An 18,006-nucleotide genomic window follows, 5' to 3' on the forward strand; every position below is an offset into this window, starting at 1 on the left:
GGGGCTCAGACAGATCATAAAGCCAGCAGTGATTTATTTATTTATTTATTTATTCCCCCAGCCTTCCAGACCATTAACCCAAATGGTTCTTCCATTTCCAAACCTTGTCCTCCCCAGCTCTCTGCGTACCACAGCTTCACTGCAGATACATAATTCATTATCTGGAAAGCTGCTGTTTTAATGTAATATTAAACAGGCAGCAGCTCAGCAGGTGTCCCCAAGGTAAGGAAGGCAGCATGCTGCTGGGCTTCAGGCTTATCAAGATTTCTTTGTTTTGAAACAGAAGCTGGAAGGCTTTTTAACACACCATGTCATTGGCTGAGCAGATCCTAGTTTCTGGCTGTTATCCTGCCTTTGACTGCAAAGACAAATATTCTTATAACACATGCTGCCTGCGATGGCTGCATATAGTTCTGCGCTCTCAAGAAAGGAGCAGGGTGAGGAGAGGGAGGAGGCTCCCAAGGCAGATATGTGTGCCCTATTTCCTGCTCTCATTTTTCTTCATGGGCCAACTGGGCTAAATGGATCTGTGGAGCAGGCCCACTGATGTCAGCATTGTCAGAATGGGCTTTCTGCTTCTATAAGCATAAAAATACCCAAATATGTTCCCTATAGAGAGCATTCCAAGCAATGAGGCTGATATTCTGCCCGTCTCACCCAAGTGCTAGTTCTCAGTGGCCTAAATCTGTGTAATTAGATCTAATTTATATAGTTAAAGTCACTCTGGCAAAAGCAGCTAAACTGGCAACCCTGGCATTTCTGTTTGAGTAGTATATCACAACGTGCATTGAGCAAGGCTTTTTTTGTTCCTTGGGATAAGAACTTCCTCTTCTGTATTTGAACATCGTAAAATACGTCGGTGGCTGGGTCTCCCCAGAATATTTGTGTCCTAAACTGGCATGTGTAAACTGCATGTGGTAAACCTGTTCCGACCCTTTATCTGATACTTGATTTTAAGCTTAGGGAAAGTGGAGATTTTTCATGAGGTAATGTTTCTTGCTCTAGAGATAACTGGAGCATAGTTACAGAGTTTGGCTAGCCAGTGTGAACATCCATGCTGCAAATACGCTTTCATACCAGGAGAAAGTTGCGCTATCACACTTGGTTGCTGTACGTACCTGTGTGAGACTTCAGGACTTTGGGGCACATTCCTGTGAGTTGTAATGTCTCCTGAGCGTTTGTCTCCTTTCTGTGCTCCTTTGTGGAAATTCTTTTAGTTTGCCTTGTTAGTAAAGAGAGACTATCTTGCTATGACTGTGATCTAGCTTTGGTCAGCAGCCTTTGCTTGAAGCACGACAAAGACGACCTGCAAACTCTCAAAGAGCATAAGATGGTTTGAAGGACCTTCTGGCAGCATAGCGTAGCCCTTAGTAGGTGACAGTGTGCTTTGCTAAGAGACTGTGCGTGCTGGCATAGTGAAGAGGCTGCTGATCCAGGTTTTCAAATACAAGGATTTCCCTTCTGCCAGCTAACCATTCTGGAGGAAGACTACCAGGACAGAGTACTTAGACTACAGTGCCATGCAGATCTAGGAAGACCAGGAGAAGTTCCAGGATTTCTGTAGGAAGGAGGTCACTTTACTGGAGTTTGCCCCAGTCCACGAGTACTGAGATGTACAGACAGGAAAGGTCATACCAGCTCAGAAGCAGGTTGCTGTTGTCTGGAGGAGCTGAACAGCAACAGGTCAGTGGCTGATTGCTTTGGTGCTGGTGAGCTTTCTGTGCTGTGGGAGTGGAAGCTTGCAAGGCAATGCTTGTGGCAGTTCTGCTGTGTGTGATGAAAATTGTGAATAGTCCCAAACTATAAACATGCTTCTACAAGCAGTCATCCTGAACTGTGCCGTGGCCTCTAATGATATGCATGTCAGCTCTATTGTCTGCCTTTACAATGTAAAGGTGACTATCTTAGCTTGTCAGAAGAGACACTACTTATGCGCAGGCCTTTGGCCTACCATGGAAGAGACATACAAGCATCAAGATGGTATGCAATGGAAGGGTACATCTGTAGTATTTCAGTATGCTATAGTGGCAGTGAATGCTGCAGACAGGACTTCCACTGGGAAATCTGAGTCTCAGAGAAAAGCATTCTGTGCAACACTCCCTGAATTTCAGTGGCAAGAAGTCCACCAGCTGAAGACTTCTCCCAGGATGAGTTGTTGTTTACCTAACAGGCTCTTTTCATTTGTTGTTTAAATCTGATCTAAATCAGCATGTTTTTGAAAAGCAAGGTTACATCTGCTAATGATTAACCACTTCAAAGGAACTTTTATGGACTTTTTGATAATGCTATTAGCTGGGAGGAATTTGTCCATTGACAATAGGTAGAGAGAATTAGAACTGATTTTTCTAAGCATTGTTCTGCTAGCAATTCACTGACAGTTGTCCTAAAGCACAAAGAATTGAGGCCCCTGCTTTTTGCATCAGCACAACCTGGAGTCCGTTAGCCATCTGCAGTTGTGTTCTGAGCGGCTGCAGTGCTGAGCCCAAGTGACAGCTATGGACTTTCCTTTTTGCCAAAGAGCACTGTTGCCACAGTGAAGAGTGCTAAGTGTTACACAGCCATGTTTAGAAGATTCATTGGTTACCCAATGCATAGCCAGATACAGGAGGAGACTGCTATAAAACTGCTGTTCTGTGCAAACTATAACAAGACTATGGACTTGGATCAGAATATCCCTGAGCTCTTAAGTTTGGATTTAGATCAGTAGTACTTCCATCTATATTAGCTCATCATTAATACTGGCAAGGGTTTTTTCCAAATTTGCCAACATTTTGCCAAAGGCCTACAGTATATATTCTTTTGCATTTCAATTCCTTTTCTGCATTAATGCGACACATAGCTTTGTTTTTGTAAAAACAAAGTCTGCAACTGTTGAGTCCTTAATGATAGTCCATTTATTTGCTGCTGCCAAAACTGTGTTTGTAAAGCTTCAGTCACTTCACTGAAGAAAATAATGTTTGTAATTGGTTGGCTTGAATTTCTGCAGAACTCTGTATTCAGTCTACAGAGAGAGAATCTGAGTGTTTACAGGCTCAGCTAAAAGCTCTGGTGTCTACAGCCTAAGCTGTAGTAGCTGATGGCTTCACTTCCATTCTCCTTAGTTCAAAGTCCAGAGCATTGGCTAAGATGGGAGACATGTAGTCCTTTAAAAATACAGTGAGGATGTCTTTGGTTTCATGGTGGACTAGGTGCAGGGGAAAGAAAAAATAGGCTTATGAGGGGCGAGGAGGAGGAGAAGATAGTTGTAGAGAGATGTATTTAGAAGGCATGAGAACCACTTCATTCCTATTGGTGAGCAGACCTGGAAAATGTGAGCACAACAGTTCCAGAAGAATGCAGAAGTTGGATATTATGTCTACAGTGTGAAAGTATTAAAGAAAAATAGATCAGACTTTGCCGTTCTGATGATGTGGTAAGTAATTTCTTGTCAGGATTTAATATTTCCCTCAACTCTTGTCTTCAATGTTAAAGATTTAAAGAAATTTATGAGAATTAGAAAATTGCTTGTGGTTGCATGGTAATGCATAAAAATTATCCAGTCATTTTCATTCACATATTTTAAAGCACGAAGTATCATCATCTTTGGTCAGGAAGGAATTTCCTCCCTTATAATAGTGTGTAAACATAACCACAGTTGGAATGTGTAATTTGATAGATTCCTCAGAAGTGTTGAGCACTTGCTGCTTTGGAGGACCACATGGAACTGTGTGGCCTGCTTTGCATAGATGTGCCACTATTTTCTGAGTCTTTCACACATACATTTGTAACTTTTTTTTGTACCCTCAAATTCACAGTTGCCTTAATTTAGATGTCTCCTGCAATGTGCCTTGTAGGGGCAGGCACATAGCTTCTGCCAGCAGGCTGACCTGCATCGCCTCCCTGTGAGCGTGTGGCTTCTGCTGGCCTGAGAAGAATTCACTTCCTTTCCATCCAAACCAGAGGACAGTGAAATGACCAGCTCTGTGTAGCCCGGGCAGTTCCACGCTTCATCACTATTAAGGACTAGGCTCATTCTAACTTTCTAGATTTGAAATACATTGAGGAAAGACTGCAAGGGTTAGTTTTCTGGAGTGGAAGGAAGGAGGGTAAGGGAAAGCAGCCTGCTGTTGGTACAACGCTGTCTATGGAACATGCTGGGGAAAAAGCTGTGCAACCTTTTATTTCTCCTCCTCATCCCCACTTGCCATCACCACCACAGACTTGATTTTTGTTGCAGGGTTAGGGTCATTTTTTGTGAGGGAAAGAAATGGCTTTTCTGGGGGTTTTTTTGTTTGTTTGTTTGTTTTTTTCTTCCCAGCGTACCTGTAGAGAGGGACAGAAGTTGTCCTTTTGTCATTCTAAGACAGACGCTGCATGAGGTGAACAGCTCCTTAAGAGCTGGTGACATGTCAGATTTTGAAGGAAAGGTTTGTGAGCTCTGGAGCTCAAGTTTGTGCAGATGGAAGAAGCTGAACCACAACTATGCCTGCACTCCAAACACCTTCAGATTCTCTTCCAGTAGGAACTTTTTCCCCAGTGAGAAGCTGGTGCCAAGGTGGCAGATACCTGTTGCCTGGCAGGCAAAACAGTGTTAGTGTCAGGAGAGGCAACACTATACCCTAAATTTGTCTGCTTTGTCAGCAGATATTGCTGTAAGAGGCAGTGATCATGCTGTTGCACACTGAGAACTCCACCTAAGAAGCTGCTGCTATCTCTGTTATGATCCAGGTTTTGAAGTGAACATGTTCAGTTTCCACAGTAACTTCCTATCAGGAAACATTATTTCAGTCAAGAGCCACAAGGGTTTAATTGAGCAAACTGTCACTTGTTTGACAGTCTAACCCCTGAAGGCATCGTTGGACATAATTAGAATATCAGTACTCTAGAATTCACACTCAGTATGAAATGCACAAGTCGCAGCAGAGGCGAAGTGGTATCATGCAGCTCCTAGCGATTGCTGGTGTAGTAGTTGCTCCTCATGTTAATTATTGTTGATTGATTCCTCTTTGGAATAGTTCTGCTGGCATTCGAAACTAGCTGTGACCATGTTGGAGAGATTTCATCTCTTGCTTCTAGCTAGCAGAAGCTCATACAAAACCCAAAGCAGTAACAATACAACTTGCTTATAGGGATACTATACAGAGTTGGGGGCATGTTTCACAGGCTCCTGAAACCTCTCTAGTTAGGGAGGCAGTGTGATCATTATTAATGGCTGTCCCTTTTATGGAGCAAAGTAATTGTGGGCAGAAGCTGGACAGAACAGTGCCTGAGCTGTGTTGGTACAAGGGAGATGCTATGGCCTTGAAAAAAATAATGTACTTAGCAGTTGCATATTATGCCTGGGCTCACGTCAACCCTCCTCACAGTTCAGCCTAAGGTAGATAAAACACATAAAAAAAAATTAAGTAGACTTAAACATTACAAAGCACTGAACACATGTAAACAGGGGTTCAAGGTGGCGTTTGTGTGCAATGCTACTTGCTTTTCCTTTAAGAGTACTTGAAATTGTTTTTCTCCCTTCCTCTTATCTTGCATCTTTTTTTGTTTGCCGTGGTTCCTGGAGTGTGACATCACTTACCAGCGTGTGGCCTGCCTGGAATATGGGTTTGTTTATTTTCAAGGTTTTGGTTTATTTGAAGTGATTAGTAGCATTAACCAGTTCTTCAGTTTAATTAATAGATAAGTCTAGAGTAATGCAGGTAACACACAACATTATCAAGAAAGGCATCTCCAGGCAGGAGAGTCAAGCTAACCTGACACAATTTTTATGTATAAAAGGCCAAAGATTAAACGAAATCTTCATTTCTTGCATATAGTTTTAGTAATCATACACTTGATCCTGACAACTGAAATAGAGCACTAGCCTTAGGTTTTTAAGGGTTTTCTGTAGTCCATGTACCAGTACAGAGAAGCTGTAGTGCCTCTGTTCATGTTAAGTCATGTCAGAATTTTTGCATAAGAAACCACAGTTCTGAGGTCTAATCTCTTTGTTGGTGCTTTTTTAAAGCAGTTTAATGGTGTCTGAAACCACAGAAGGCATGGGAGGGGAGAACAGATCACAGGGCCTTTGGATTAGTTTATAGATGGCAGTGGCTTTAGAGTGTTTGCCTGCCTTTGCTTTATTCTCTGGGATGAGGTCTAAGATCTGGGATCTAAAAATCCTTTAGGAACTCATGAAAATCCTCTGCAAGGACTTTTAGTTGAATATTTGATCATCTACTTGTAACTGTCATTAAACTTGGTGGATTGAAAAGCGTTTCAGGAAATTAGGCATTTATAGTTGACTGAAAAGTCAATGAGATTTTAGTGCATGCTTGTAAATCCTGCCCTAAGAAAATTTGAATCGTGTTAATTTATGAGCTGAACTTACTCAGTACAATAAAAGGTAGTTAAGATTTCACTTTACTCATTGACACAACTAAAAGAAAGGTGAATGTTAGAATCCCCTCAAACTCCTTCCAAACTGTGGAAATAAAACACCTTTCACCTGCAAAGGTGCTTTTTTTTTTTTTTTAAATTGCCATTATGTTGTCCATTGGAACTGAGACACAATAAATTTATTTTGATTCAAAGCTTGTTTCTTTTATTTGCACTCCGTATGATACTAAATCCCCAAACCTCTTTTTTTTCTTAATTTTGTAAGCTTTTTAAAGTGTGATCACAAGTCTGTTCTCTCAGCTTCCAAATCAACTTCCAACTTGGATATCCCATATATAGATAGACGGGTGGGTGTGTATAGATAGATAAAAATATAAAAATGGCAAGCACACATCAGTGTTTACTGTACTGCTCAATTCTTCACAGATCATACCCTTGTAGATCCTGTCAGTTTTCCTTATTTTTATCTGTCACTCCTTGACTACTTCAGATTTTTCTTGCTGTTTTTTCTGTTCTCAAGTAGCCGAAATGGAGCATTTCAAGATCAGTTTTGTATTCACAGCAAGTTTTCCCTTCTGTTAAAGGATCATCCAGAAAAGCAGTGGAGTTGTCATTGGTTGTAGTTTAAACTGCATGCTGATGGCAGGTTAACCCAAGATTCAGGTATGATAGACAGAGTCTATCTCTAGCATTCAGGCTCTTGGAAAACTTTGGTTGGGGGGGAGAGTGGTCAGGATAGAGGTTGAGCATTAGCCAGAATCAAAGGCCATGACTGAAGAAATGGAATTAGGTTTCAAGTGACTACTCCAAGCACTCTTTTCATAATCCAAAGATCAAGACTGGGGTTTGGGGGAGTTTCTTCCTGCTGTGCAAAGAAAGATTCCCCCTAATAGAGCTGCCCTTAATCTTGACAGAATTCATCTACCTCATTTTTCACCTTCTTTTGTTATCAGGGAGATCTTAGAGCCCTGAATCTGATAATCACCTTTAAGACAATCATAAAGAGCAGGTCAGAGAAGATGAATCGTTGCAATTGTTCTTTTCAGCTGTGGGTGTTAGTTTTTGTCCATCTGTCAAGATCTTTGTTGCTGCTTGTCTGCAATCAAAGGCTTCCTGTCACTACTTGCTTTAGTACTGAGGGCGAACATGTCAGCTGGGCCTTGTGTTACCCACCAGCCACCCCTTTCATAATTCAGCCTTGAACTGCCATTTGCCTCCCCACGCGCTGCAGCAGCATGCACATGGCCAACTAAATTTCACTCTTACTTAAAATACCGCTCTACTATCCACACCAAAGCAAGACAAACATGTAAATATATGCACATGCGCAAGCGTTTGTAATTGTGTAAGTTTTCAGTAGAGTTGATATAATGACAATACACAAGCACATCAGTAAGCAGAATGATGTAAGAAATGGGCGAAAGGCAAACCAGATGAGGGGGTGGAAGGAAGGGAAATGCTCTGAACAAAAAAAGAAGCTGCCAACTTCAGCAGAACCTGACAGCAGCTTTACTTGAGAATAGAAAAGTTCCTCCTTTTACATACAATGGGGCAGGAACATCTCCTACTAGGAAGTCCAGTCCTGTTCCCCCTGAACTTCTGTTTCCATACAGACAAAGGGGATCTAAGGCTTGGCTTCACAAATGTTGATCTTAAGAAGGTTAAGCTTGTGTGAATTAAGTTCAAGGCAAACAAAAAATTCCAATGTTTTCTCATTGAAAACAGCTGTATAAAGGGAGAGATGCAACTGAACGTCTGTTACAGGTTCTTTGAACAGGAGCACAGGGCAGGACAGGTAAATATAGCAAAATGGCAGCCTTATGCTTTGCACTTTTCAGTGAAATGCACACCAGACTAAGGATGGTCAAAAAAGGAAGAATTTTCAGTAAATAGGGCTTTGAAGTGTGGATTGTGATTCCTGCTGCTATTGCAGCACTCCATCTGACCTTCAGCTAGTCACTTAGCCCCAGTCTTTCAGTAATCTTCCCTGTTGTGGGGCATGGGGGAGAGCTGAAAGGAGGACTGTTATTAAGGATTAGAGGTGGCACGTTACTCTGAGGTGAACGCTATACAGCTGACATCAGTAGCAGATGGCTCTAAGGCCATACGAAATGCAGTTGCACAAACCATGTGAGCAGACGGCACGAGAGCAATTCTGCCAGCTTTAACTAGTCTGGGCCTGGAAGAGAGAGCATTCATGCAATGCAGCTAGGAGCCTGGAGCTATGCTGTTCCCTTGAGGCAAAGATACCTACCAGTGTATGTAAAGCAACTTGACAAAGGTGCCTTGAGACAGAGGTGGCAAAGCATTGAAGTCAACCAGGACCTGCAGCCATTTTGAATGGTGAGCAGTAACAAAACAAGTCCCTTAATCTTTCTAAGCTATTACATTTACTGTATGTACTTGTATGGTTGCCGTGACCTTTCCTGGTCTTGTACACCTGGGAGGGAGGCAAGTAGAGCTGCCAACTTGATTTATGGATAGGGATGGAATCCAGTGCATCTTGTCCAACATGCACTGGAAGTCTGCAGCAGAGCAGGTGATTGAACGCGGGATCTCCTGGTAATGGGTTAATGTTGAAGCAGATGGACTATTCATCCCCAAAGTTAAGCCCTCTGCTTCTGCCACATCTATTGAGGTGCTTGCACTCTGTTTGTGTTTGCAGACAGTTTTATTTTTCCTCTGGTCTGGAGATGAAAGTAGCTTTGAGCAGAAGGACTGGAATATCTGCCCGTGGCAATCCTGAGCTATGCAGAGTTGGTCTCTGAGGGCCGGTCTTGTTTGTATGGGAGCTTGATTAAAGATGAGTGAGAAGTTCTGTTCAAGGGAATGAAAAGCCCTTGTCTGTGTTTAAAATTGTTAGCAGAGTGTTCATCCCTATCGTGGTGCTGAGTAGCCAGAGCCGTGTTTGATTCACGCAGTAGAAGTAGCGCTTGTGTGCTTCAGAGTTAGAGTCTAACGGCAACCGTAGTCAGGGCTGGAGCTCCGTTAGTGACAAAGAAGAGGTTTGAATGCAGTATCTGAATGCGAACTTCATATTGCTGTGAGAGGCAAAACTAAAATTCCATGTCCAAGTGTTTTTAGGCAGGAAGGTTTAAAATTGTTTGCCTAAAACAATTCCTAAAGACTGAGGTGTTTGAATTGATACAGCATTTGTGTTGCTAACTCAAATCTGAAACCCATAACAATATCCTGTTTTGGTCTAGGCCCAGAAGAGAAAGCATCTGTGAATTTTGGGTAAAATTCTGGACTTCTGAAAAAGGTGTATGTGGCATTGTTTCCTTGGGTGTTTTTTAAGATGATCTACATGTTTGAATTTAGCTGTTTCTCATTCTTGTGACTACTAAGACTCAAAACCTATTGAATGTTACAACATAGACAGACATGTCTGAACTTTGCCCTTTAGGGAACTCTAGTTCTGCGTGTTGCCTCAAGGATGTAGTGAAAGGAACCAGCCATGTGTGGAAAGGAACATGATTAAAATGTTATTTAAAAAAAAATAGTTTATAGGTGTGTCTGCATGCTCTGCCACTGCATATTCATGTCATGCTAACATATGAGGCTTTCTCTAAGAAGCAATTCTGAAGTGCATTCTTGTTTCTAAGCTAGCCTCCGTGCATGGAGTTGTCTTCATTTGCTTGCACTTATGTGACTAGTCACTACTGACTCTCCCACAGGCAGCTTGTAGGGTCGTGACCTTGCTCCTATTTAAAGTTTCAGTGAGGAAAGCCAACCACGGAGGAGCTGTATGTAGTTTTTGGCAGAGTCTCAGGTCTAGCGTGTACAGGAATCTTTTTTTCCCATCCTGTTTTTACTTTTTACAGACTCAAATAGAAGTATAAATGTTTTTTCCCTAAATGCTTCTTGCATGAAGAAGGCCAGCAAAGGTTTAGAAGGCAGCTGACTGGTCCAAAGTAACATCTTAGGGGAAGGGGAGTTGTAGTCAGGTCTCTGTGGTACAGTGATTCAGTGGGAAGATGCTGAGACACCACTTCTGCAGAGTCCAGTAAGACATCGTCTTCATCCTTCTCTGCTTATTATGCTTCATATGGCAATCTTTGTATGGGTTAGTTCAGCTGCTCTGACTAAATTTGTGGTATGTAATTAATTCTAAGCTAAGATTCTGGTCTCTTCTTGATCTTCATGGCTTGGGTGGGCAAGATCTCAACTGGGTCCCTTTAAATTTAAGAACAGGGTCTGTGTTTTACCTTGACCAGGCTCAGTTGTTTGCTGGTGGTGTGACCCATACAGTACATGTTTTTTTGAGACTGTTTCATTCCTTTGAAGAGCTAGCTTGAGGTCAGGCTATCTATCTGCCAGATGCTAGATCCTGAACCCTGTTTCTGATGTGTGCTGGTGGCTGTGAAAAGCCTCTTTCTTGCTATCATATCTCCCGAAAAATATTTAGTTGTGAAATGGCAATAGGTCTGCCAGGTAAGGTACAAGAACTAGACCTCGTGACATCTGCTTTCACCATGAGGCTTGAATACGTTGGTAAAAGAATTAGGCTGTGACTGGAGTTTCACAGACTGTAATTTCCTGCTCTGATAGTTCTGTATGCAAAGGATGAAGTATGTCCTCCTTGCAGTGGAGTGTGGTGGAGCATTGATCTATTCAGATGCCTGCATCCTAGCATTGAGTTAGAGAGCTGTTCTACTTCATATATCTTAAGGAATATGAATCATTCAGTAAGTTCAAAATGAGAGGCTGTCCAAGAGGATGCTATGAGGAAAGAAGCAGAATTTGGATACACATGGGGAAAAAGTATGATGGCTTTTGTTTATTAAGCTGCATGCCTAGTCCCAGGTGGCCGTTGTCTCTCTTCTTTACTGAAAGACTGCCTCAGTTTCCCAGTTCAGTGAATTGCTTCTCAGAGAGCCACTAAATCCTTCCCAACATATCTCATTTCATTTTACCCCTTTTGTTTTGCAAATCAGCGTATGATCCATGAGTGTGTCTAGGCCAGGAAACAATTAATAGCAAGAAAAAGTACTTCCTTGGCTTGCAGGCAGCTCCCAGCTTGCTCCTTTCTCCAGATTAGTGAGGATTTAGGAGGCGCATGTTCTGTGTACGCTAAATCAGTTCTGCAGAAACCACCGCATACCGTCGTCCTGCTCTTATCTCTGAATTCCATGGACAGGCAATCTCAGCTGCTCAGCGCAGGCTTGCCAGTAGGTACTGAAAGCCATGTAAGCGTGGAAATGACAGTGACACAACAGCTAAGATGTTATCTCTGTAGCAAAGCCAAAGGCAGTTTCCATGGTGATGGAGAAGCTCCAGGCCGCTAGTGATGCAGCTGCTGTGTTGGACAGGATCAGTAGCCTTTTTATACAGAGGCTGCTCCAATAGAGCTTTTATGTGTTTGTGTGGCCCTCATTAGGTTGTATCCAGCTCTGGAACATAAAATGAGGGGTGAGGGGAAGATTTAAACTGACTGAAGTGGGTGCTGACCTAAAAAGAAAATGGGAAAAGAAGGGTGAAAATGTTGTAACTCTTGGAGTATCCACAAGTGACAGATGTATATGACACCTTGAGTGCATTTGATATTCTGTGCATTTGATATTCTGGTCAGTACTTTCCTGAGATACTGCATGCCAACGTTAATAGCTCCTAAAGTTGTTATTTCAAGTGGGAGAGTCAGATTCATATCCCCAAGTCTTAACTCCTCTTCAAAATATTCCTTCTGAAGTGGATCCAAAATCAGAATGGGTCTCTTTTTCTATATTGAGACTAGAAATTCCCAGGGACTTGGGGAAAGTGGATGATCTTGCAACTTCTGCATCTCAAACACTAAAATGTCTTATGATTCACTTGGTCCTCCTTTTGGGTAATAATCTCTCAATACCTCAGCACAGGCATATGGAATTCATTTCGTACTCTTCCTGTAGGGTCTTACAGCCTATGCTTTCACTTTGCTTATTGCTGGGACAGCAGGTACAAAACCTCCAGATTCCCACACTGGAAATGCACATTTTGCACTTCTGCTTTGATCTTCTATCAACCTGTGCTTTGTGGGTGCTGCAGCACATGAGTAGGAATTGTGTGTAAAACTGCTCAATTAAAATAGTCATTTGATCATTTTGACCCAGACTTTTGGTGGTTTTAAACATTGGTTCCTCTCTTCTGAACTAGATGCTAAAAGAGATTTGTATTCTGTCTTTCAGGTGGTGCGGGGGACCGGGAAAAGATGCCTGTCAATCATGAGACTTTCCTGCTCATGGCTAATTCCCAGAATGAAATGGAAGATTGGGTGAAAGCCATCCGACGGGTTATATGGGCTCCATTTGGTGGAGGTATTGCAAATAGCTCACATGCACATAAATTAAAACATTTGCCTCAAGGTAAAACATATTCTTGTGATACTAGGATATGTGTAACACTGTAAAATCACTGAGATGCCTAGATAAGCTCTTGATTGTCTGAAGTCTTTTGCAGCAAGGCGATTGGGTTGATTTTTTTTGCCAGGGGATGGAAGAGAATGGGAGGGGAGGGCACATCCAGCCTGTATAACTGACTCAGTCAGAAATGGGTAGTGATAATATACATAACACTATTGTCAGTACTCAGGTTTTTACAGCTAATTATGAACTATTCTGTGGACCTTTCTTATCCTTATGGACATAAAGGAGTGTGTCGAGTTATCTCAATTTTCTACCACAAGGGCAGATGCCCATCTTTAACCTCCGTACAGCCAGAGGCAGCAAAACTTTTCATCTAGCTAATGTAGGGCCCAGTTGAGAAGACAAAGCTTCTACTAGCTTCAGTGGGGGTGTAGCCTGAGGAAGAACAACAGGGTCAGGCTGAGTGAACACCTGTAAGATAATATGGCTGTTGACAATTCCTGTAGTTAAAATGAACAAAAAATCCAGACTCTCAGTGTTTATATTATACCACAATCTTCAAATTCTCAAGTCAGTAGATTAGATAGGAGGTATTTTTGTGGTTTAGCCTAGAACAAGGGTTCACAGATGTTTTCTTCTGGGTTCACTGTTGGTGACAGCAGCTACTGGCTTGGTACTGGGCACTCTATGCTTTGAAGTGACTTGTGTGCTACTGATGGAGTTCATGCAAATAGTGGTATCGTATGCAGATAGTGATATCGACCTCTTTTGAGAGGTACAGATAAAAAAGTGCCAGATAAGGATTAGGTAATACAATTACTTTTGCTGAAATGAAGTTACTAGTTTTCCTGGATCTGGGGGCGGGGGGTGGGGGGAAGTGACCTTGATGCAATTGAGGGAGGCTCAAATACCACAAGGTCACTAAGAAGACCCAGTGTTTGTTAGTAACTTTTGTCTTGGGGTTTGTTTGTTTTTTTCTTTTAAGTGACTCTTATGATTTTGAGTCTCTGTGTAGCAGCATTTAGTTTGTCTGGAGGAGATACAATCTCTACTGATGACATAATTTTTTCCTAGGTCCTTCTTTCACTTAGCGGAAAGGGTGTATGTACAAAAGGCAGCTTGTACCTGATTCTGAGAGGTTGCATGCGATGCTGTTGTGCTGTGGGCAGAACAAGCCCTTTTCACTAGTAGAAACTGATCTACCGTGATTTCTCCTCAAACATGAGTATGTGCTTGTTCTGCTTTCCTTCTGAAGTCCAGTCCACAGTGAAGGGTCTTTTAGACTCTGAGTTCAGTGCAGGTTCCTGCAGGTCCTCAATCAGAAGTCTTAGAATCTCAGAGATGGTATTTCTGTGGCCATTTGTAGTGGACCTTATAGTGTGTATTTTACAGCTTTGCTGTGTGCATCAAACAAATACTGTGAGGAAAAAGGAGACATTCAGTCATGACGAATGGTACACGTTCCAACAACAGCCTCCTTCTTTAGGGCATGATGTTGTCAGCACTGCTGGTATCCGTGCAAATTTGGCTTCTTTTTTGTTAGTGTTCATGTTTTGTGAGTCTCTTGGAATAGTTCTAGAGCAAGCATCTTTTTTTAAGTATTAAAGTAATAAATAATTAAAAATCCTAGGATTTTAAAAACAAAAACATGAGGATGGCATAAAGGTAGGGATAGATTTCTTTTGTTTGTTTGTTTCTTTATGGGGGCAGTGTTGTCCTAATTAAGCTGCTCTTTTTCCTCTCAACCTCTAAACTTCTCTGCAAACCTATCAGATAACATTTTATTTTTCCTTTAAATGAGGCAGATACTCTTACTCTTACATTTGATTCCAGGAACTGGTGCTTTATGAGATATCAAAAAAACATAAAATGAAATCATGGGAATGTGGGAGCAGAGCAGTGCAGGGGGGAATACAGCAGTGCAGGGGGGAATACAGCAGCTGCTGTTTGTTGCTGTTTTCACATACCGCAGATTTGATCTGGTTCCATCAATGTCAGTGTAAAGGCTGCTTCAGCTGTTGGTGAGAGCTGGCTTGAGCCCTGTAGAAGAGAAGCACTGCCGTTTGCAGAGTTGGAAAGAATTGCAATTGTCTATTGAAGTTTTTCCTCTGTTTGTGGATAAAAACTACCCAAGAACATGGGTACATCCTGGGCGGTCAGCCTGGCCTGAGCTCTCTGCCCTAATACTCAAATGCATCAGTCTAAAGCTAGCTTGGCTATGTCTGCTTTGTAGTCCAAGCTGCATGAACAGATTCTTCTGCTATGGTTTCAACACTTCTCTGAGCTGTCTGAAGTGCTAGCTGCTGTCAGGAGTGGTCTTTTCCCACCTTGCAACCATGTGTTCCCACCACGTTTCATTCTGCTAATACTAGTGGTTATGCAGCTGTGCAGTAGGAAATGACCTGGCAGGAAAAAAAAGGAGGGAGGATTAGTTTGTAGGTGGATTGGCTCCCTGGCCCTGCTAACCATGCAGCTGCAAGACTAGTAGTTCCAACACAATGAGGACAGTGGGGAGGGATGATGGGGTGAAGGAGAGATGATGGGGGGTGGAAGAGGGCATGCTTGTTCATTCTGACTGCAACCCACACATAAATTGGCTTAAAGAAACCATGGAGCTGCATCCTCAGTCTCTTTGCACTTCACAAAGTATTTATGGGAATGTCAATAACTAGGAAATAGTTGATGTTCAAACCATTGTTTCCAAATGGTTTTAGCCAGTTTGGGGAAATGATCAAACCTACTCCTCCTCCATCAGAATCAGAGCAGGGCAATTTCTCTGAGTGAAATCCCAGCTTAGCTCAAATGTGGGAGGACAGTAAACATAGCTGTCTCTGTGTTTTAATTGAATAATTTGAACTCTGCTTTGCTACCACCACTAATTTGAGAGCCAAGTCTTATCTATCGACACTTTTTGATATATGAAGCTAAAGGGACAGGGGGAAGAACTAAAAAGCAGGCTTCATTATTAATATGTAAATATCCAGCCCTGGAGAAGGTTGATATGGTGTAAAAATGAATTATACCAAGATAAAAGGGGAGGCTTAGCCACACTTTAATCTTTGCTAATGTATTGGAGAAACATAAATCAAAAAGGTTGAGGGTATCTTCTTATGTGTTGATGTGGGCACATGAACTGTGGTTAAAGGTGAGCAGCAAAGGTTTCTTAAACCAGAAAACTCCCCAAAACTGCTGAGGATCCCAAATTATTACTAGGAGACACATTTAGGCTTAAAAGCCATATGGAATGTGTGCTTTGAGATACACTTCAGATGTGGCCTTAAAATCCTAGAGTTCCTAAGTCTTTTGAAGAAGAGCTGTCTTGTTTATGGAAAAAATAATTTCTAACAAGTTTCCTTGAGTTTCAGGCTCCTGAATTCTTGAGTCTAGTCCACCTCATTTGGAGCAGAAAATTTTGTAAAGTGAGATTTGAGAGTACTCTGTATGTTTTGATTATGTCTTTAAGTATAGAGTTTGTCATAGTGGCTTGATAAAAATGAGTTTTATAGCACATTCTGACAGAGGGTGATTAAAAATGTTCCCTATGATCCTTCTTATCTCCATGACGAACAAAATTTGCTCTGAGTTTACACCACTAAAAGTTTATGTGGAGAGTCCCTCTATGCCCTACAGTCATGCTGTTCTACAGCTGCTCTTTAATATGGAGTGCTTGTAGCAGTGCCATAGTGCTAAATACAAAGGGTTTGTGGCCGTAGGCTTGGGTGAGGGTGAGCCTGCCAGTGTCCTCCGAAGGTGGATGCATTGAAAGTGTTTGGTGTAGTTGAGGGGAGAGGAGGTCATTCCTCACTCTGTACATGTACAGTGGGGCTGTACTTCTAGTCTGAAGAAATACAGCTACTTTAAGGAAATCCCTTTCCATCTGCTTACCTCTCAGTTGGCGTGCCTTCCTCATCTTTGTCTTGCATCAGATGTAAAACATAATGTGTCTAGGACTGAATTTTGGGCCATGAGGTACAAAAGCTGAGTTTTTTAGTGCCTGAGTTGAAAGCCGAGTGGCATAACTCTCTCTCACAGCTCAGCACACGACCAGCACTGCATGGGGACAGAATCATTCTGTGTTAATCCTGTGTTATGTTTGTGTGTGTGTTCTTCTGTTTACATATTCTTTCTTGCCATGAGCAGTTCCTTGCTCCTCTGTCAGAAATGTATATCACAGCCCCTTTCTTTCTCCATTACTTTATCGTAATTTCTCTTCCTCGTCATCCCAAGCTTTCATCAGTTCCTTGTGACAGAGGGGAGGTGAAGCAGTTGGAAGGGATGTGCTTCCCTTAGGCAAACACGGAGAGCTTTACCTTGTGACAAAGTAATTGTGCTGCAAGAGCTCCACAAGTGGTTTCTCCATTCAGGAGGAATAGTCACTTTTTAACTGGTGGGCTCTGAAGAAGTGTCTACTGAGGAAGCCACTCTACTATCATTAATTCCAGTCCTCTTCTCCATATAGATAAACTATGATGTGTGGATTCTTTCTTCTTCTGCCAGCAAAACAGTGCAGAGAATGTTTTTGCTGGCAACTGGGTCCCTGTGCAGACCATGTCTTGTATTAGGGGAGAGCTGCAAACTAGGGGACAAGTCTCTGAGGTGTAATTTAATACCTGGCTCAAAGTCATTATGGGTAATGGAAGAATAGTCCGACATAGGCCTAATTAGGGGTCCTGTTTTAGATGAGTAAATATGTTTCAGATAACATGTGCATGAGAGTAAAACATGACTGTTTTGAAGGGTCAGATATTGGAATTAGATGCATGTCCACCAGGATGCCAGACTGTTTAGGAGCTAGGATATGATGTTACGTCTTGGGAGTCTGAGGTTAATTTCTCCACCTGTAAGATGGGGATTTTCCAGTAGGAGCATCATGAGCATAGAATTGTATCAGTGAATTTAAGATGCTAAGATACCACAGTAATGAAGAGGGAGGTGGCTTCTGTTATCTGCCCGGTGTGAAGACAGAGAGGAGGTTTCTGCTCCCTGTCTTGCTAGAGGGCTCCTCCAGAGTGACAGTCTCAAGTACGATTCCTGGCTGGGCCAAGAGGGGCCCCTTCACCAGGTGGCAGGGTGGGCTTCCCTTGTGCAGGCTCCCACGGGTGTGTGGGGAGTGATGCTGGGTGTTTGTTGTGCCTGATATGTGCCATTATCTCTGCACAGAGACAGCTGGTGCCTGATGCAGCTTATAGGTGTTTGCTCTTCAGTGTTGTCTCATGCTGGGAGATGGGCCCAACCAAGGGAAGAGGAAGAGAAAGATGATGGGGCTTATGAGTTCAGATATCTGCCCCGGACTAGGGGATGCGTGAAG

General features: G+C 42.4%; 1 protein-coding gene across 1 annotated transcript in view; it reads left to right on the forward strand.

The window, feature by feature from the left end:
- ARHGAP22 (Rho GTPase activating protein 22) overlaps positions 1-18,006 on the forward strand; it is a 161,679-nt gene that overhangs the window by 109,037 nt on the left and 34,636 nt on the right. The window contains exon 4 of the mRNA XM_050898757.1: positions 12,522-12,650. Within this exon, the coding sequence (XP_050754714.1) occupies positions 12,522-12,650 (129 nt within the window). The remainder of the gene's footprint in view (positions 1-12,521; positions 12,651-18,006) is intronic.

This window comes from Gymnogyps californianus, chromosome 6 (assembly GCF_018139145.2).
Source record: "Gymnogyps californianus isolate 813 chromosome 6, ASM1813914v2, whole genome shotgun sequence".
NCBI classification, from domain to species: Eukaryota; Metazoa; Chordata; class Aves; order Accipitriformes; family Cathartidae; genus Gymnogyps; species Gymnogyps californianus.